Consider the following 22,374-nt stretch of genomic DNA (forward strand, 5'->3'; position numbering starts at 1 on the left):
TTCTATTTCCTCCTTTTTCTTATCAATCACCTTCTAAACGTCTCTTTAATTCAGTAATTTTCTCCATGCCTACAGTAAACTGGAGATGCATTGCCCAGATCAGCCTTCAAAAAAGGACTTGTCTTGGCTCCTGAGCGTGCAATCTGCTAACAGCCTGCAGTTGTCTGCTTCTTTTAGCATCTGCCTCAGCTGCAGAGCATTACCTGGGCCAAGAGCACACCCAAGATAATGGCCTATATCCCATGACTGACTGTGGTGGGAGTATGAACAAGTCTTTACAGTTCTGCTTCTCCCTCTGACAAAGTTGGTTTTCTTTCCCCAGAAAAGGGACCAGGGTAAGGAGAGATGATGAACATCAAAATTTCAAATAAAGACAGGCTCATGTTCCTCCTTTCCACAGGTGTTGATAGTTAATGAACAGCTTGCATACCGATTTCTATTTAAACATTTGCTTTTGGAAGAAATAACCTTTGCCAGTTGGCAATGGGAGGGGTAGGAGAAATTAGGTGAAATAATGGGATTTGAGAGATCAATCATTTCCAGCCCAGCTTGCAATGAGGACCCTGTCATTGGTAAGGGGAACACAGACATCCTGGGCAGAAGGTGTATGCCCAATTATTAAAATTCTCTTTGTTGGTGAGGTATGAGAGTATACCCCTGGGGTAGGAAAATATTCCTTGCATAAAGAATCAGACCTTTGAGAAGTACTGGGGAAACTAATTATTAGGACAATGAGAATGGATGGCTGTTGTCAAGCCCACCGCTACCCTAGAAAAAGATATTCACAATGAAACTCCAAGTGTGAAAGCCAACAGACCTTCCTGGTAGCTTACAAAAACACTCTCCTGCAGGGAAGCAGAGGAAATACTGAGGATCAGGAGTTAATGGAGTGGTAGAACTCCAGATAAGATTAAATGCCCAATCAAGGCAGGTTAATTGTGATAAGATCAGGGTCTGGTTGGGGAAGAATGGGATCCTAACATTTGGGAAGAGAACATTTGGGTGGATGACCCTGTACATTTGGAACCACTTGAATCTTCTGAACTCTCTGAAAATGCTTAAGTAAGCCGACCCCTTCTCTTAAATAGCTAGCCTGCCCACCCCTCTTACTTGAAGGCAATGCAGAGTCCTCTCTCCACAAAACATCATTTGCCCCCCTCCAGAATCTGACCTTACATTTTTATGGCCACTAGGCATATAATTAAGGTTAAGTCACAGAAGAACTCAGGAATATGCTGGTGCTAATAAGGTCTAATATCCTAAAGAATATGTAAGACCTAGACATTGTGTACTGGAGGAGAATCTGTGGGTCTGAAATCTGATAGTGCTTAATCAAGGGGACCAGAATATATGATAGGGCAGGGTGAGTTTATTGCGAACTTTCCAGGGATATTGGGTTAATCAGCTTGGTGAGGACTACAGGTGATGGTGTATTCACTATGGAGATGACTCCTAGAGACGTGGAAAAAGCAACGCCCAATGCTAAGTTGAAATACCAGAACACCATAGCAAACAGTAGACCAAGGGATTTAAAAACCCATGGAAGCCAGCATGCTGGAGTAAATACACTTTGTAAGGCCAAAAGCCCCACCATCAAAGGCCTGCAAAATATACCACTAACCAAAGTTATAAACTGTTCTGCTTTGAGCACCAGAATCACTAAAAGTTCAGTGGTAGGTCTCTTCTATAACCTAGGGCTGAGAGTAGGAAAGGCCCTTACTAATAGGCTCATGGATATCACGGGGGGTGGTGGTGGTGGTGGTGACTGGATCTAAATAAAGGCCAAGTGGTAGCACTTAAATGTCAAAATCCAGGTAGATGAAATCATTGTAACAAGTGGAAATTTCAAACTAGTAGCCAGGAAATCTGACCCTGCCCCTTGGTAGACACATCGTGCTCCAGAGAGATTCAGGGACTTCTTATTACTAAAATTTTGGGGGTTTCTGTGGACAGAGGCATGCCAGATATCCACTCCAAAATAAAAGACAAATGATCACATCTTGCACTCCCCACAACAGAAAAGGAAGTTTAACACCTGGTTGGTATCTCTGAGTTATGGAGCAGTATATTCCATTATCCCACATCTGGGAATACTGCTGTGGCCCATATGGCTGACACTAATGGCTGCTAGCTTTGGTGGCACTTGGGGCACACAAGAGCTCTGCCACAGGTCTAGATTGTGGTATAAGCAATAATGCTGCTCTGGCCATACAACCTGGAAGGCCCTATAATATTAGAAGTATTGATGATAAGTAACATGACCAGTGGAGCTTGTGGCAAGCCCATGTATAGGGGAATCACATGTGGTTTCTGAGGTTTTGGAGCAAGGCCATAAAATTTGCCTTTTGAAAAACAATTCATGGCATGCTCTGGTGGAGGAGCCCCTGACCATGGTATTCCACTTGATTGATGATGTATCCATAAATGCCCATCATAAGCTGGAGTCTATTAGAGCCATCATGTCATAAAGTTGGCTGGGTGCAGCAGCAAACCATCATCATGTGGAAGCAGTACATCCAGATAACTTTAGCAGTATCAGAAGGCAAGCTGCATCAGCAGAGAGCCCAGACTGCCATGTCATTCATCAGTATTAATGTTGGACCAGTGTCCCTCCTTTGGTTAATAACCTATGACTGACTGACAGAGAAAAAAATGTGGTCTTGGCTTCTGGATGGGTTGGCTGGATATGTAGGTGAAAACTGAAAATGGATGGCCAACTGCCCTGTAGCCTCACTAGGAGTAGCCTTTAAAGGCAGTGGTAAGAGAAAATTCTCCCAGTGGGTGGAGCTTTCAGCAGGACCCTCACCCATATGTCCATCATCACCTAGCCTGCTTGTCTGCAGTCTTTCAATGTTTCTTCTTCTAGGTCCCTGACCAGGCTGTTAGGTCATTCATTGCTACCCTTGATCTCAGGCCATATCTTCTTCTTCATAAATAGGATTACCTCTATTCTTAGAAATCAGACATCTTCTATGAAATTCATTTTGTCTAATAACAAACCAGAGAACTATTTATCCTCTTCTGCTTTGTCACCCAATTCATATCCCTAACTCTTTCAGGGCAAAGCTTGCTCATAACCTAAGAAATTTTTATTCCAGTAGTTATCTACTCTCCTTTCAAAATCATGGGTGTAGTATTTTATGTATAGTATACTACTGCAATAATAAAAACTCAAATAATTGCGGAATGATCATGATAAGTTTGACTAGTATAGGAATAGTGTCCATAGTATATCTTTCTTTAAACTAAATAATAAATCTTTTTTTTTCTTTACTAACATCCCAATTTCTTATGGTTCTTTTGTATCTCTTTCATATACTTTGCTTTCCAAAGCATTTTCTTTCCTTTTCCTTTTGGAAGAATTCTTTTAAAAAGAATATCAATTAGAACATAAATAATATTTGATTAATTGGAAAGTTATTTTGCAGTTTGCTTCACCTTAACTTACCAAGGGAAAAAAAAAAGGCTGATAAAATTTGTGATTGCTGACAAATGTATTTGGTCCTCCATTTGCATATCAAAAATGAACCAAATTTTCCATTCATTTAAAAATGTAGCTCATGGTCTAATGAACTCTCGGTTACTATTTCTGAACTACATTTTAGTGATTTCTGTCTGTGATTAACTTCAATTTAGTCATGTCTTTAAATTCAAATGCTATTTCAAAGAACTTTCTCTGCTTGATGTCTTCAAGATCTGTTTCATAGAACTATGTATTCCATTAACACTGTGACAAAAATATTATGTGAGGTTTTTTTCCTTGTCATAGATAATAAAAGTCAATGAAATAATATCAATATTTTAATACAAAAATTTGAAAAGTACTGAGCCATAAATTTTTTAAAAATAAGCAAAATAAGAATCTAAGGGTTATATTTTTCAAGTGAATATTTTGAAACAATAGTTCATTATTTTGGAAATGGGGCTGGTTTAAAAAAAACAGATCCTTTAATACTGATTGTATCAAGAAATTTGGTAGTACTTATAAGTTTCTTGAAATAAGTGAAACCATTGTAAATGTGGCATAACTTACAGCACTATATTTTATTTTACTTTAATGTATAAAAAATACCTTTATGGATATAAAGTGAAAGAGACAACTACCATCTGGATTTTCTTATAGGTTTGTGTGAATATTCCTATAGGTTTGTATGAATATTAAAATGCAAAAAATACACAAAGACCTAGAAAGAATCCTTCTATGTTACATGTATCAAGTTCAATGTTTAAAAACAGTGACTCCATGCAAGGAAAATCTATTTCCTTAATTTAAGTAAAAATAGTTATTTTAATCAGTATGAAATAAAATTTTTAAAAATTATTCATAATTAATATCCTGAACATATTGATCAAAGCACCTAATGATTTAAGTCTTATAAGGAATGGGGTCATTTAAGTGTAGCTAATCATTCAGACAAATAGGCAAAATGACAACAAAGAATTCTATACACATTTGTCAAGAATATACGATGTTTATGTTCTACAAATGAAACATTTTTATATTCAATATTCAAACATTTTCTGATGTTAATAAAACATGCATTTTCATAACTGAACTCCTTCCAATATTAAAGATAGCTCAGTACTTTTTGTATTTAAAGGGTGAGATACAGGCCTTCTTGACAGATTACATTTTTGTCTAACTTTTCTCATATAATTACTATATCTTTTAGACAAACTAAGTTTACTTGTACCCCAACTGACAATAAGATTTAAATCTTCTTGTAGTGAAGTATTTGATCTCTTCTTGTCTTTTATTCTAGTACCAAGAGTCTTCTTTGGATTGTGGTTAATATGTTTACAGTCCTTGGCCATCTTCTGGCTTTGACTAGTGTGCCATTTTTCACTGATACATGGGCTTTCCATTGCCGTGAGACATATAATATTCTTGTTAGTAATGGAAGGAAGAAATGCTTGAGATGACATTTTTCCAGTGTGTTCAGTGAGTGAATCTTGAAGATACTTGGGGAAATGTTGGCTAATTTTATATTCATAGATTAACCTTCTTGAGTTTGAATCATCTAACTTGATGGAGAATAGATCATCTATTGTTATATTCTGATAGGTATCTGTTGGACTTTCAGGTGTATTCAACTTTTCAGAATCATGTTGAGGTATGCTAGGTAAAATTTCAAGTTTATTTTGTTTTAAGACTAATCCAGTACCAGGAATTAAAAGTTCTGGTTCTTCCTGTTTTGACAGATGAGTGATGTTTGTGTTTGAAATGGACTGATGTGTGTGTCCATTTACTGCTGTATCTTTCCAGATTAAAGGGTTATATATAACTTGTCCATCAATAGGGCATGAATTGCACTTGTATAATAACCAACTGTCAATACATTTCCTATGAAACTAAAAAAAAAATTACGAATTAATCAGAGATATAATTGTCTTGTTTATAATGTACATTATCTATGCAAATTTCTCCAGGTTTCATTATTATGTTATTATTAAAACTAGAAAAATGGAAGATAACTAATTTATCAAGTTTTATGGAAATATTTTGAAGAGTAAAACTGAATTGGTTATGGACTGATGTCTATTTTCAACACTAAAATGGAAATCCTTCTATGGATTTTTTTTTGTAATCTCATGAAATCTTACTACTTAAGTCATCAATTTCACTGTTGCTTTCTAATGAATGACATGTATTAAATAATAAAAACAGTCATAACCAACTAGACTTGGAAATAGATCTGGTAATGGTAAGATATAAAATGGTAAAATATAAGATATAAAAATATATAAAAATAAATCACATTCTTGGGAAGAAAACAACCTATCAGACATTTTAAATAAAGGTGACTCTAAAGCTATAAATATTTACAGTAACTTTATTTCAGAAAAAAACCTGGTTACCAAATATAATGATCAAACAACATTAGACTTTAATTCTAGTGAATTCATTTGAAATAAAAACTATGTCAAATTAAGCATCTGTTTCATCCAAAGAATCACAAAACACGTTAAGTTAATATTCTATAAGCTTTTTCTTTCTGCAAGTAACTGAAGTAAGATAAAATAATCTAACTTGAAGAGCCATTTATCTTTTCTGGATAGCATAGACAGAAATGAGTCCTAATCAACAAAAATCCATCCACAGGGGACAGAGCTGCCTTCTCAATGGTCTCTGCTACGGCTCTTCTACCATACGCTGTTCAATATGAACATCTCTGCACATGATATAACTAAAAAGTGACAGGAGAAACTTAAACTGTCAATTCATTTATAAACACTGGCCCTACAAGGAAAGACAAACTAAAATGATGTGACTTCTACCTTGTGAGCACATGGTAGCAATCTTGTATGTTGACCAAGACAAAATGCCTTCAAACAAAGTCGACACTGGTAGCCTGGAGCAAGCAGCTTACTAGTTTTTGTAATCAGTAAGAGAGGCAGTGACTTTACCACTTGTTTTGGTGTGTAAACTTGGCTGAATGAGAATGAGCAGAAAGATATGTTTATATGTGATTATAGATCAGGAAGTAGTCAATAGCACAGGTAAATTACCTCCATATAAATAATGTAAACGATTCCAATATTTTCTTGAACTGAAGGTAATAAATCTCATACACTATAAAGTTAAAAAATCTACTATATTGATGCTGAACAAGATAGATCCAACTTCAACATCAACTTCATAAATAACAAAATTTAATTTAGTCATTTCAAATAAAAACCCTAACCTGAAATTTTTTGATTTGCACTTTTTAATGTATATGAAACAAGAACAAAATTTTAATAAGAAACATATACTCAAATTATTTCAGTCTGAGCCAACACATACACCTTGTGTTTAGAAAAATACAATCCAATTCACTCTGCCATCTGGTAGGAAGTAAGGGGCACAGTAAGCCACATTAAATATTTCAGGCTACTATGATAAATTGGTAGATACGAATCTAGGAGGAAACTCATTTTCCCTTGGGATGTGTTTACTACTTTAGTGTTGTTAGACTATGTTAATGTGACTCTAAAAGTACCAAACCCATTTTTGTACCAGAAGTATGAACCAACATAACTCAGATCAATGTAAATTAACTGCTATTTGATGCCATTACCAACTGATGACACAGATAAACATTTAAAAACACAACTTAGCTAAAGGTTAGACACAATCCTATTATTCAAAAGTCATTCAGAACATAGTTCAAATACAGGCATACCTTGGAGATATTGTGGGTTTGGTTCCAGACCACCACAATAAAGTGAGTATCACAGTAAAGCAAGCCAAATGAATTTTTTGGCTTTCAGTACACATAAAAGTTATGTTTACATTATACTGTAATCTATTAAGTGTGCGATAATACTATGTTTGAGAAAGCAATATACGTACTTGAACTAAAAAAATGCCTTACTGTTAAAAATGCTAACGTTATTTGAGCTGTGAGTGCATTATAATATTTTGCTGGTCTTGTCTCAATGTTAAAGACTGCTGACTGATCAGGGTGCTGGTTGCTGAAGGTTGGAATGGCTGAGACAATTTTTTAAAGCAAGATAACAATGAAGTTTGCCTCATCAACTGACACTTCCTTCCATGGATGATTTTTCTGTAGCATGTGATGTTGCTTGATTGCAGTTTACCCACAGAAGAACTTATTTCAAAATTAATCAATACTCTTAAACCCCTACAGCTGCTTTATTAACTAAGTTGATATAATATTCTAAATCCTTTGTTGTCATTCCAACAATTTTTACAGCATCTTCACCAGGAATAGATTCTCTCTCAAGAAACCACTTTCTTTGCTCATCCATAGGAAGCAACCCCTCACCTATTTAAGTTTTATCATGAGATTGCAGCAATTCAGTCACATATTCAGGCTCCACTTCTAATTCTATTTCCTTTGCTATTTCCACCATATCTGCAGTTACTTCCTCCACTGAAATAGTGAACCCCTCAAAATCATCCATGAGGGTTGGAATCAACTTCTTCCAAACTCTTGTTAATGTTAATATTATGACCTCTCCCCATGAATAATGTTCTTAATGGCATCTAGAATGGTGAATTTTTTTCCAGAAGGTTTTCAATTTACTTTGCCAGATCCATCAGAGGAGTCAGTATGACAACTATAGCCTTACAAAATGTATTTCCACACTTCTGGGGAAGATGGCAGAGTAGGAGTATCTTAGGATCACCTTGTCCCATTTGTACACCTACATAACACTCACATCAGGTTAAATAACCCAAAAAATGACATGAAGACTGGAAGAACAGACTGTTCACAGCTAAATGTAGGGAAGAGTCTACATCAAAGAAGGTAAGGAGGGTGGAGATGCAGTTGGGAGCCAAACTGACCTGTGGTACTGTCCAGAATGGGGAGAGATGCCATTAGTGTGGAAAGGGGGGAGGACCAGACCCCAAACTAGGCACTTCAGGCATGGGGAATCTGCACTGGGAAGACAAATCCCCATAACATTTAGCTATGAAAACTAGAGGGGCCTAACTTTGTGAGTTCTTATAATCAGTGGGGCTTAACAACTGGAACCTTAAAAATCAAAAGGGTTGGCTCTGGGAGAGCCAGAGGGATAAGAAACTGAGTCTCCACCCTAAAAGAGCAAAGCAAACAGCCCCACTGAGATCAGCATAGAAACAGAAGTTTAAAAAATGGCTGGGATATACAGGAAGGAGATGTATTTGCAAATCTCAGAGTATGTGCTGGAGAGGAAGCAATCTTTGGGAGATAATTCCAAGAACCAAATAGCTGGTGGGCACCATTTCCCTCCCCTAGCCCCCAGTCTAGATACACAGACATGTGTGGGAATAAGTGCAGTGCCAACACTCAAATGGGAAAACATCCCATGCTCATGGATTGAAAAAAAATATTGTTAAAATGTCCATACTACCCAAAGCAATCTACAGCTTTAATGCAATCTCTATAAAAATACTAACAGGGGCACCTGGGTGGCTCAGTCAGTTAAGCATCTGACTTTAGCTAAGGTCATGATCTCATGGTTCGTAGGTTTGAGCCCCACACTGGGCTCTCTGCTGTCAGCACAGAGCCTGCTTCAGATCCTCTGTCTCTCTTTCTGCCCTTCCCCCACTTTCATGCAGGCGCTCTCTCTCTCTCTCTCTCAAAATAAATAAATAAACTTAAAAAAAAAAACTACCAACAGCATTTTTCACAGAACTAGAACAACCCTAAAATTTGTATGGAATCACAAAAGACCCTGAATAGTCAAAGACATCTTGAAAAAGAAAAACAAAGCTGGAGGTATCACAATTCCAGATTTCAAGTTGTATTACAAAGCTGTAGTAATCAAAACAGTATGGTACTGGCAGAAAAACAGACATATAGATCAATGGAGCAGAACAGAAAGTCCAAAAATAAACCCACAATTATATGGCCAATTAATCGTCAACAAAGGTGGCAAGAATATGCAATGGAAGAAAAGTATCTTCAATAAATGGTTTGTGGACCAGCTGCACAGTTATATGCAAAAGAATGAAACTGGACCATTCTCTTACATCATATACAAATATCAACTCAAAATGGATTGCAGACCTAAATGTGAGACCTGAAACCATAAAAATCATAGAAGAGAGCACAGGCAGTAACTCTTCAAATATCAGCCATAAGAACATCTTTCTAGCTATGTCTCTTGAGGAAACAGAAGCAAAAGCAAAAAAAAAAAAAAAAAAAAAGACAAAAAACCTATTAGGACTACATCAAAATAAGAATAAAAAAAACTTCTTCACAGCAAAGTAAACAACAAACAAAACTAAAAGCCAACCTACTGAATGGGAGAAGATATTTACAAATGACTTATCTGACAAGTGGTTAGCATCTAAAATGTATAAAGAACTTACAAAACTCAACACGAATCAAATAATCTAATTAAAAGTGGGCAGAGGACGTGAACAGACATTTCTTCAGTGAAGACTTACAGATGGTCAACAGACACATGGAAAGATGCTCAACATCACTAATCATCAGGGAATCACAATAAGATATCACCTCACACCTTCCAGAATGGTTAAAATAAAAAATACAAGCAACAACATGTGTTGGTGAGAATGTGGACAAAAAAGGAACCCTCTTGTACTATTGGTGGGAATGCAAACTGGTATGGCCCCATTATTGAAGACAATATGGAGGTTCCTCAAAAAATTAAAAATAGAAGTACTCTATGATCCAGTAATCACACTACTGGGTATTACCCAAAGAATATGAAAACACTAATTTGAGAGAATATATGTGCCTCTATATTTATTGCAGCATTATACACAATAGCCAAATTATGGAAACAACCCAAATGTCCACTGATAGATGAGTGGACAAAGAAGATAGATGAATGGACAAAAAAGAAGTATACACACACACACTGGAATATTACTCAGCCATAAAAACGAATGAAATCTTGCCATTTATGACAACATGGGATGTAGAGGGTATAATGTTAAGTGAAATAAGTCAGTCAGAAAAAGACAAATACCATATGATTTCACTCATATGTGGAATTTAAGAAACAAAACAAAGAAAAAAAGAGACAAGCCAAAAAACTCTCTTTTTTTTAAGTATTTACTTATTTTGAGAGAGAGAGAGAGAGAGACAGAGAGAGAGAGAGAGAGAGAGAGGGAGAAAGAGAGAGACAGAATGAGAGTAGGGGAAGGGCAGAGAGACAGGGAGAGAGAGAGAGTTCCAAGCAGGCTTCCCCAGCATGGGGCTTGAACTTATGAACCATGAGATAATGACCTGAGCCAAAATCAAGAGTTGGGCACTAAACTAACTGAGGCACCCTGGCACCTCAAAAAACTCTTAACTATAGAGAACAAATTGGTGGTTACCAAAGGGGAGGTGGGTGGGGGATGCATGAAGTATGTGAAGAGGATTGAATATAGTTATCAGGATGAGAACTGAGTTATATGCAGAATTGTTGAATCACTCTATTGTGTACCTGAAACTAATATAACACTGTATGTCAATTATACTGGAATTAAAATTTAGAAATGTATTTCTTAAATAATAAGACTTGAAAGTCAAAATTACTCATTGATTCATGGGTTGCATGCTATGTTCTATTGTGTTTCTTATCACTCTACAGATATATTTCCATAATATTGCAGAAACTGCTTTTACCAAGATCATCTAATTGTCAACTAAAAAAAATACCTGTGATTGTCAACTAAAAAAAAATACCTGTGTATTTTTATTATTTAATGTGGTGAGTATTCCTTATCTTGAAACTCTCTCCTTTTATTTAATCCACTTTCTCTGCCTAGAATGTTTCTCTACCTTAATGTTCTCTTGTCTCTATCTACAATATCTTCAACACATTTAGTTATACAATTTATTATCCAAATAGGTTGAAGTGTAATAGCCAGAGCCTAGGAACCTAGCCAGAGCCAGAGGAAATGGAGATGGAGAGCCTTAGTATAGGCTTATTATATACCCACAAGTTATTTTATGCTTCATAAGAGCTGTGGTCTACAAAGTGTCTGAAGCACCCACAGGACATGGGTAAATATCCACTGGATTGGACAGAAATGTATGTGTGTTTTTGTGTTAATGAGAGTAAGGACAATTTTTATTTGGATAATTCACTAAAATTATTATTATTACTAATAAAGGGACTTATTTATTTATTTATTCATTCATTCATTCATTCATTCATTCATTCAGAGAGAGAGTGCAAGTGGAGGAGGTGCAGAGGAAAAGGAAGGGAGAGAATCTCAAGCAGGCCCCACATTCAGTGCAGAGCCCAGCATGGGGATCCATCTCATGACTGTGAGATCATGACCTGAGCCGAAATCGAGTCAGACACTTAACTGACTGAGTCACCCAGGTGCCCCTGAAGTTATTTTTAAAAACTAATTTTATCCCATATCCTTTCAAAATTATTTCTTTTGTATATTTTTATAGCTAATGTGTTAATAATACACAGTATATTTAATTTTCTTTAATAAGGAATATGACAAAAAATTTGAAGGCCTGTCCACTAATAAACAGCTCAATCAAGGTTGTGAAATACAACCAATCCACTCAGCATTCTTCCTCCATGAGGGAGAAACAGTGAGGGAGTGAGGCAGAAAAGACTTCCTTCCCCTAGAGATCAATCGCTTCAAAACAAGTATCAAATCCCCCTGTATTTTTTTAATAACTTATGTCATTTTTAATTTTACATTTACTTAGATGATCAATTATTTACTGAGGAAACTACTATATCCCTAATGCCTAGTAGAATCTCTGGTAGTATTAATAATAACAGACATTATTTGAGTATTTGCTGTGTGTCTGAACCATTTTATATTCACAAAATTCCTATGAGGCTGGTTTTATAATTATCCACATTTTATTTATTTATTTATTTATTTATTTATTTATTTATTTACTTATTTACTTATTTACTTATTTACTTATTTATTTATTATTTTTTAATGTTTCAGAGAGAGAGAGACAGAGCACGAGCAGAGCAGGAGCAGAGAGAGAGGGAGACACAGAATCTGAAGCAGGCTAGTAGGCTCTGAGTTGTCAGCACAGAGCCTAATGTGGGACTCGAACTCACGAGCCACAAGATGATGACCTGAGTTGAAGTCAGACATTCAACTGATTGAGCCACCCAGGCACCCCATCCACATTTTAAAGATGAAAAAAATGTGGAAGAGAAGCAAAGTAGTTAACTAGCCCAAAAGTCACACTGCCAACTTATAGTTGTACAAGGATTAGATTCAGGCAGTCTGACTCTAAAGCCTTCCTTTTTACTTGCATAATAATGTTACTAGGATATAATTAATATTTACTGAATAAAGGAATGAATAAAACTTATTCAAACTGAAAAATTATTTAAATGTCCCAAGTCACAAAAGAAATGTAAGCTTCACTGAGAATCTTACCCTTGCTTTCCTTGAAAATGTGGCATCTTTTCTTCTGTCTCATTTTTAATATCTACATATTTTACAGTTTCATCTGATCTCTTTTCTAGTGATCTCCATCTTTGATTTCTCTTCTGTAATAGGTAAAAATAAATGTTACTTTGCAAATCATGGAAATTTTTAATTTTGTGGATTAAAATCAGCCACATATTAACAACATAATGTGAATAATATTCATTTAAAAATTTTTAACATTAAAAATTTATAAATTATTAGTGAGTCTAATATACTATTGTACAGCTACTATAATAACATTACTTTTTAAGGTAAGAATATTAATGAATAACGGTAATTTTTTTGTGGATGTTTTATCTTGTCTAATAGGTAGAAGGTAGGATTATTATTCAACATCAGGAGGCATTTACTTCTAAGTATACAGTATAAAGGATTGAAATAAAATTTCATTATTGTTGATATAAGAAAATTTAAAACCATAAGTTGTTGTCAATAAGTTATGCCAATTAGAAATGCTGAGCTTTTTTTAAAATGAATTTTCAAGTTTAGTGGCTGTAATTCCTATACTTAAGATTTATGTGTAATGTCATCAGATGTTTGTTATTGTTAGATTTTATAAACTACCAATGTGAGAGTTAGTTGCACTGTACATCTCTATGAAAAAGAATTCTCCTAAAAATATAGTCTTAGGTTTTTATTAAAAAACAATCATCTCTATTCCAAAGTGTTATGTATTATTATTCTTAGATTTACTTTATTTAGATTTACAACAGGATAAATACAAACACCATATAATTCAAGATGGAAACTGTACCTCACGAAATGTAAAGGGATGAGAAAGATGGCAGCAACTATCAAAACATTCCTGGCATAAGTGATATTCTATGCATTTGGTACACCTAAAAAGGCAAAATATTAAGACATACAAGAAAAAAACCAATTATTTTGATGGTTTTGGTGAAAAATTCCAGCTAAAATTTCCTGGGAACTAGCCAGATAGGACAAGTCCCATCTTTTCTCACCTGTTATTATCTTCCTACCACTACTGTAACAAATTACAGCAAAGTTAGCAGCTTAACAACACAACTTAATTATCTTATAGTTTTGTAGGATAGAAGGCTGACATAGGTCTCAAGGGACCAAAATCAAAGGGTCAACAGGGTTGCATTTGTTTCTGGAGGTTCTAAAGGGGACCCCTTTCCTTGGTCTTTCCATTTTCTAGAAGCTGTCTACCTTCCTTGGCTTAGCTTGTTGTCCTTTCCTTTATCTTCAAAGCAAGCAATGCTTTGTCTCTCTGGGCTTTTCTTCCAAAGTCACATCTCCCTCTGACTCTTTTTTTGCCTCCCTTTCCACTTTTAAGAACACTTGTGATTACATTGGGCCCAGGCAATCAAGAATAATCTTCTTACTTCAAGGTCAGGTGTTTAGCAATCTTAATTACATCTGCAACCTTAATTCCCCTATGTTAGGTAAGTTCTGGGCATAAGAATGTGGACATATTTGGGAAGGCATTATTTTGTCTACCACACAATCCTTCCATGATTTCTTTCCACAGTACCTTAATTTTCATTTCTTTCTTTATCTAAATTCCTATAGGATTTATAGCCTATTAGATATTCTATCATTTGATTAGCCAGTGTTTTCCAATTGTTTCAAGAATGCGAGAGTTGTGCTTAGCAGAATACTTCTTAAAAATAAAAATTATATTCCCTTTTTTTCTCACAATATGTAAAAAGTTATATGTGTAAAAAGTTATTAAATAAACAGAAACTTCACTTTCCACAAAAGCTTTAATCTCAAACTTACATCATTTATAAAAAATTTTGCAATAAGTACATAATTTTAATTTACTTGCAGCAATATTTACCAAACAAATAATATTTTGGGCCGTAATCAAACAAACTTATTTTCTTATGCAAGTTATTAAAGTTTTAGAAAACTATTTCCATGAGAAATCTGGGAAAATATGTCCTTTAAACATTTAGAAGTGCATGCACTAATTTATTATTGTTATTATTTTAACATTAACCAATCATAGCAATGGAGCATTTTATTTGATACACCAAATTTTGTTAGGCAAGAAAAAATTAAGTATCTCTATATTTCAACATATATATATGTGTGTGTGTGTATACATATACATATGTATACATATATACATATGTATATATATATACATATATATACATATATATATATACACATACACACACACACACACACACACATATATATGTATTTAGAATTAACTTCTTAAAAGATAAGTAGCTCTGTTGTGAAACTCTAATGAAGAAGGAACTGAAAATCTTTCTAGTTTGTCTCCTACTCAATACATTACTAAAACTACTGGGAATAGTTTTTCAGGCTAATGACTAAAATGTCAGTATCTGCGGGAATGAAATGAAGGTGAAGTCACAAATATTGAAATAAATTCTTTAATTTGTAAGAGAGGACTGATATAGAGGTAAGTAATTGTAAGCCAAACCTAGAGTGGAGAAATTATTATCCGAATGTAGGGCAGTAAACAGGGAGCAAAACAGTGGAGAATGCCCGTATTTGGAACAAGTCTCCCCAGAATGTGCCACTTTGGCATGTGGATTACTTTGAGCTCAAGTCAATCAAGGCCCAAAAAGAGTCAGGAAGAGCTTTTTATCTCCCCCTCAACTACCTAAAGGAATTTAGATAGAGGCCCAGTCCAGGAAGAGAGCTATCACTAGAGATAACTACAAAGAGTATGCACTAGGTATGGTAAACTGGAGGGAGCTCAGCAGGACCTCTTTGTTCAAATTCCTCTCTGTGTCCTATTGTCTCACCATGGCTTGACATTTGTTTTTCCCAACTTCCCATAAATTGTCCTCTTTCCCTTTGAAGACACGAACCCCTTTCTCCTTAGCCCAGGATGGCTTCTAAGCCTTAACTGCTTGTCTTTGAAACTTTCATGTCAGTGTGAGGCTCCTGCATGAACAAATTTAAATTTGCTTTTTCTGCTATTAATCTGTCTTACGTCAGTTTAATTAATAGACCAGATGAAAGAACCTAGAAAGGTATAGAAAATTTTTTCCTCCTGTACAAGGGGTAGTGTGAAGAATCATCCACAAAGACAGAAAGAGCAGTCAGAAAACTCAGAGGAAAAGAGTGCACTACCATTAACAAAATACTTAAAAGAAAGATTTGAAATTATCTACTAACACTCTAATAATCTGAGGAACAGGCAACAATGAGGACTGAGAATTTTACACCATGTCTGCTTCATGTCCTCATCTCTCACAGCTGTTCCTCCCAACCCCCCTCTTTCACATGTTATCTTAGCTTCTTACTGTTTGGACCCGTACCTCTTGAAAACAACGGTTGCTAATACCGAAGGTCAAGTCCTTCCTTTTTCTGGAACCTATTTAACTAACATTCCTGATGCTAGCTGAATACCTGCTAAACCTCCACAAAAATTCTGACCTTCTTTCTCAAGTTAAAATGTTCCTTTGGAGTCTTCTCAGGCCAGTCATTTTCCAGTAAAGACTCTTACTTACAGTGTTCCAGTTGATTTTCTTCTATGTGACACATAAGGAAAACAAAGAACTAAAACACTATAAACCAGAAAAGTTACCATTTGCTGACAGGAGTAATTAAAAACAGTTTTATGATTTTATGAGAGGGTTCTAAAAAAATGTATGAATTGGGCTCATCATAATGTATTCCTAGGAAGACTGGAAAAAATATTTTCTTCACATAGAGTTAAGCTAAAATTTTAATTAAAACACAATTCCTAAGCATAGCAATTAATTGATGTTTTAGTGTGGCAATTGCGGGAAAGTTTGGGGATTAAGTACAAAAGTAACAAAAACTGTTTTCTCTAATAATTATCTTATTGCCATTGAAGCACAGGATTGAAACAAAAAACACATGTACTTGTTGAAATTTGGAGTTCAGGAAACTCAATTAAATATTCAGTCAATCTAGTCAATATCCCTCTAGCTCAATTATAGAAGTTTTTGGCAATATCAATGATGGTTCAAAGAAAGTTACAGAAGCTGAGAGGTCTAGAAGTGGAGGGTTCTGAATTTGGAAACTCATTTAGGCCAAAGCAACAAGCCTGTGTCTAGAGCTTCCAGGACAGAATGCTACTTCAGACTCTCAATCTAGACTGGAGTGCAAAGCCAATACCTTTCTGTAAGTGAAGGAATAAAACAATGAGTGTTTGAGGTACTAGGCTGACATAGATCACCAGTCTGGAAATCCTAAATAAGCAACCATCACTTACTCAAACATACTACATACAGAAGGAAGAACCCAGCCTAAATGACTAGTACTCTAATGCTTCAAGTTTTCTAATGTTAAAAAGAGTTAGAAAACATGTTTATCATTTTACTGATGACACTTACTTATAACATCTCCCCTCAATTGGAAATTGTTTACAGTTATTACAGGGAATTCCAAGGTGTTTGTCCAGTCGCTCTTTTTCAGCTGCAGTTACAAGTTTGCTAGAGTTTCTGAATTCCTCTAAAATAAGTTTTATTGGTGCAAACTCTTTCCTACATAGAGGACATTTCAACATGGAAGCATTTGATATCATATCCTGATAATTAGCTAGGATCTTCATGCATTTTATATGGAGGCTATTGCCACAGCCAAACCTGTTAGAAATAAAATGAGTTTACCATTTGTATCCATCAAAGTTATATGTATTTATATAAATAAAACTTTCTGTGCTACCATCTTTGTTTCCTATAAAAACAGATTCTGAACCAATTTTCCAGATATGGCTTGATTATACACATAAACACTATCTAACTCACCTACCTAATCTATCATCTTTAATCTATACATCAGAATTCCTAACAAATTCTCCCCCATTCCAATGAAATGGTGGCAAACAATTTTGCATCATTTTCTTTTTTTTTAAGATTTTATTTTTGAGTAATCTCTACACCCAACCTAGGGCTCAAACCCACAACCCTGAGATTAAGAGAGCCACTCAGGCACTCCAGTATTTTTCATTTTTAAAGTCAGGATAAATATAATCTTGACCAAAAAGAAAATTATAACAATAGTAATTATTTTTAAATGAAAGACATCACTGAGAGCAGGGCTATCACCTCATTCTAGAAATCACAATATTTGATAGTACCCGAAAAATATCTACTGAGAGAAATAATATTTTGGGAAACAGTTAATAATTTAAAAATATGCAATAGAAGCTGCCATATGAGGGGTGCCTGGGTGGCTCAGTCGGTTGAGTGTCCGCCTTCGGCTCAGGTCATGATCTCACAGCCTGTGAGTTTGAGCCCCGTGTCAGGCTCTGTGCTGACAGCTCAGAGACTGGAGCCTGCTTCAGATTCTGTGCTTCCCTCTCTCTCTGCCCCAACCCACTCGCATTCTGTCTCTGTCTCTCTCAATAATAAATAAACATGAAAAAAAATAAAAAAAAGAAGCTGCTATATGAAAAACTACATGGATGAAAATTTTGGCAAATAATCAGGAGTAAGAAAATGAAAAATTCAATAGCAAATGGTTGCCCAAATATCCAAGTCCAACTTTACAGTGCCTTGAAGAATAGTATGAATATGACACTCTCAATAAATGTTTGTGTATAGGTAAAAATTTGAATTACTTAGGTTGAAAGATAGAATTTGAAACTGAAAGGAATTTTTAGAATATTAAAGTACTATCTTTACTCAGAAAATTCTTTGTAACTTCTCTGAGCCAATGGGTATAAAACAAAAATGTGAAAATTATCCTACCTTAATAGCTTAAAGTGGAGAAGGGAGAAGGGAATAAAGTGGAGTTAGATTTTAATTTTCACCCTTTATATTGTAGCCTAGAAATATTTAGAATAAGAACAGGACCCGTTACAACATATATGTTAGGAAACAAAAGAAGGCCATTTAAATATAAATTAAGCAATAGGTAAAGCTTTTTATTGTTTTTCTATCAACATGTCTCCTAACAAGAAATTACACACATATTAAATTAGAATTTTTTCATAACCTTTAAATCACCAAAGGAAAAAAACACGTAGAACGCTGGGAAGATGGCAAAGTAGGAGAATCCTGAGGTCACGTTGTCCTATGGACACACTGAGATAACAGCTACATCAGTGCAATTAACTCAGAAACAACCAAAGACTGGCAGAACATATTTTTCACAGTTCATCGTAGAGAGAATGCAACATTCAAAAGTGTAGGGGGAGCAGAGACGTGGTCAAGAACTAAACCCGTGTGGAGGTTAACCACAATGGGAAGGGCAACACAAGCATGGAGAAGTGAGAGAATCAGACCCCACACCAGGCACCTCAGGCACAGGGAACCTGCACTGGGAAGACAAGTCCCCATAACATTTGGCTTTGAAAACCAATGGGGCTTAACACTGCCAGCAGGGCCTAGCTCCAGGAGAGCCAGAGGGTGATAGGAAACTGGGTCCCTGCCGTTAAAGAGCCAGCATAACAAATAACCCAGCCCAGATATAGTAATAAAAGCAGCAGTTTGAAAAGCACCAGGGGGTACACATGAAGGAGATTATTTACTAATTTCAGAACATGCCCTAGAAGGGCAAGGATCATTAAGAGACTTCAAGAACAAAAGAGCCGGTGGGTGCCATTTCTATCCTCTTCCCAGCCCCATAGGCTAGATACCTGGATGTTTGCAGCAATCAGCTAAACACTTTCCACCTATCTTGCTATTGCAGTGCTTCTGGCCCTCATATTATCATGTGGATCCATGACAACCAACTTGCCCCACTCAGTAGGTGTCCCCCCATAGCAGCTCTTGCCCTAACATGCTCCGTAGGCAGCCCTGGCAAGGACCAGCACCACTCTAAAGCGACTCCTGCTCTCGGGAGAGGAGAAGGTAACTACACACACCAGTGCACCCACAGTCCCAGAAGCCAAATCTTACAGTTGGAAGCTCAGAGACTGCCCTGTCAATCAGTGCAACTGTAGCATGGGCACACAGAATGGGGGCAGGCATGGGGTCTGACTTCTGGACCCATCCACCCATGAAAGCCTCTCAGGAGACAAGGCAGAGAGAGTACCCTGCAGACAGGTGTGACAACAGCCCCAACACAGATGGACTGGAGGTAGGCATCTAGTCTGACATCTGGCTTCATTTACCAATGAAGCCCTCTCAGGTGACAACACAGGAGAGCACTCTGCACTTCAGCATGACTGCAGCTCCAACAGACAGGCTGAGGGCAGGCATCTGGTGTGACTACTAATGCTGCCCAACTACAAGCCTAGTGCTTTAGATGGGTTCAAATTAAAGCAACATTAACGTATATAGACTATTATATTCATAGGATGTTATATATGAACCCAATGGCAACCACACATAAAAATGACAACCATATAAAAACAACCTTATAATTGATATAGAAAAAATAAAGAGAAAGGAATCCAAGCACAACACAAAAGGAAGCCATCAAACCACAAGAGAAGAGAGCAAGAAAGAAGAAAGGAACAGAGAACTACAAAAACAACCATAAAACAAGTAACAAAATGGCAATTAGTACATATATACCAATAAATACTTTTAAATATAAATGAATTAAATGTTCCAATCAAAGGACACAGGGTGAGTAAATATATATATATATATATATATATATATATATATATATATATATATATATAAGACTCATCTCGCTTTGAGAAGAATGCTGGTGCAATTTTGATTGGGATTGTATTGAATGTGTAGACTGCTTTGGGTAGTATTGACATTTTAACAGTATTTATTCTTCCAATCCATGAGCATGGACTGTTTCTCCATTTCTCTGTATCTTCCTCAATTTCTTTCATAAGCTCTCTATAGTTTTCAGAATACAGATCTTTTACATCTTTGGTTAGGTTTATTCCTAGGTATTTTATGCTTCTTGGTGCAATTGTGAATGGGATCAGTTTCTTTATGTCTTTCTGTTGCTTCATTATTAGTTTATAAGAATGCAACTGATTTTGGTACATTAATTTTATATCCTGTGACTTTGCTGAATTCATGTATCAGTTCTAGCAGACTAGAACTGCTAGCAGACTGGAGTCTATCGGGTTTTCCATGTATAATATCTTGTCATCTGCAAAAAGTGAAAGCTTGACTTCATCTTTGCCAATTTTGATGCCTTTGATTTCCTTTTGTTGTCTGATTGCTGATGCTAGAACTTCCAACACTATGTTAAACAACAGCGGTGAGAGTGGACATCCCTGTCGTTTCCTGATCTCAGGGAAAAAGCTCTCAGTTTTTCCTCATTGAGGATGATGTTAGCTGTGGGCTTTTCATAAATGGCTTTTATGATCTTTAAGTATGTTCCTTCTATCCCGACTTTCTTGAGGGTTTTTATTAAGAAACATTGCTGAATTTTGTCAAAGGCCTTTTCTGCATTGATTGACAGGATCATATGGTTCTTATCTTTTCTTTTATTAATGTGATGTATCACGTTGATTGATTTGCAAATGTTGAACCAGCCCTGCATCCCAGGAATGAATCCCACTTGATCATGGTGAATAATTCTTTTTATATGCTGTTGAATTCGATTTGCTAGTATCTTGTTGAGAATTTTTGCATCCATATTCATCAGGGATATTGGCCTGTAGTTCTCTTTTTTTGTGAAGCTAGAACAAGCAATCCTAAAATTTGTATGGAACCACAAAAGACTCCAAATAGCCAAAGTAATATTGAAGAAGACCAAAGCGGGAGGTATCACAATCCCAGACTTTAGCCTTTACTACAAAGCTGTAATCATCAAGACAGCATGGTACTGGCACAAAAACAGACACATAGATCAATGGAATAGAATAGAGACTCCAGAATTGGACCCACAAAAGTATGGCCAACTAATCTTTGACAAAGCAGGAAAGAATATCCAACGGAAAAAAGACAGTCTCTTTAACAAATGGTGCTGGGAGAACTGGACAGCAACATGCAGAAGAATGAAACTAGACCACTTTCTTACACCAAACACAAAACAAACTCAAAATGGATGAAGGACCTGAATGTGACAGGAAACCATCAAAACCCTAGAGGAGAAAGCAGGAAAAAACCTCTCTGACCTCAGCTGCAGCAATTTCTTACTTGACACATCTCCAAAGGCAAGGGAATTAAAGCAAAAATGAACTATTGGGACCTCATGAAGATAAAAAGATTCTGCACTGCAAAGGAAACAATCAACAAAACTAAAAGGGAACCAACAGAATGGGAAAAGATATTTGCAAATGACGTATCGGACAAAAGGCTAGTATCCAAAAGGTACAAAGTACTCACCAAACTCCACACCTGAAAAACAAATAATCCAGTGAAGAAATAGGCAGAAGACATGAATAGACACTTCTCTAAAGAAGACATCCAGATGGCCAACAGGCACATGAAAAGATGCTCAACATCACTCCTCATCAGGGAAATACAAATCAAAACCACACTGAGAAATCACCTCACACCAGTCAGAGTGGCCAAAATGAACAAATCAGGAGACTATAGATGCTGGCGAGGATGTGGAGAAACGGAAACCCTCTTGCACTGTTGGTGGGAATGCAAACTCTGGAAAACAGTGTAGAGGTTCCTCACAAAATTAAA

At 36.0% G+C, this 22,374-nt stretch overlaps 1 protein-coding gene across 2 annotated transcripts in view; it reads right to left on the bottom strand.

Annotated features, from left to right (window-relative positions):
• Nucleotides 1-4,450: 4,450 nt before the first annotated feature.
• Nucleotides 4,451-22,374, bottom strand: part of ZSWIM2 (zinc finger SWIM-type containing 2) — a 36,635-nt gene continuing 18,711 nt past the window's right edge. For both annotated transcript variants that reach the window (XM_042994877.1, XM_007083866.3), the window contains 5 exons: nucleotides 17,203-17,454; nucleotides 13,641-13,725; nucleotides 12,833-12,945; nucleotides 6,280-6,433; nucleotides 4,451-5,352 (listed from right to left, as the gene is read on the bottom strand). In XM_042994877.1, coding sequence (XP_042850811.1) covers nucleotides 4,546-5,352; nucleotides 6,280-6,433; nucleotides 12,833-12,945; nucleotides 13,641-13,725; nucleotides 17,203-17,454 — 1,411 coding nt within the window. In that variant the 3' untranslated portion in view covers nucleotides 4,451-4,545. The remainder of the gene's footprint in view (nucleotides 5,353-6,279; nucleotides 6,434-12,832; nucleotides 12,946-13,640; nucleotides 13,726-17,202; nucleotides 17,455-22,374) is intronic.

Source organism: Panthera tigris, chromosome C1, assembly GCF_018350195.1.
Source record: "Panthera tigris isolate Pti1 chromosome C1, P.tigris_Pti1_mat1.1, whole genome shotgun sequence".
In the NCBI taxonomy this organism is placed as follows: domain Eukaryota; kingdom Metazoa; phylum Chordata; class Mammalia; order Carnivora; family Felidae; genus Panthera; species Panthera tigris.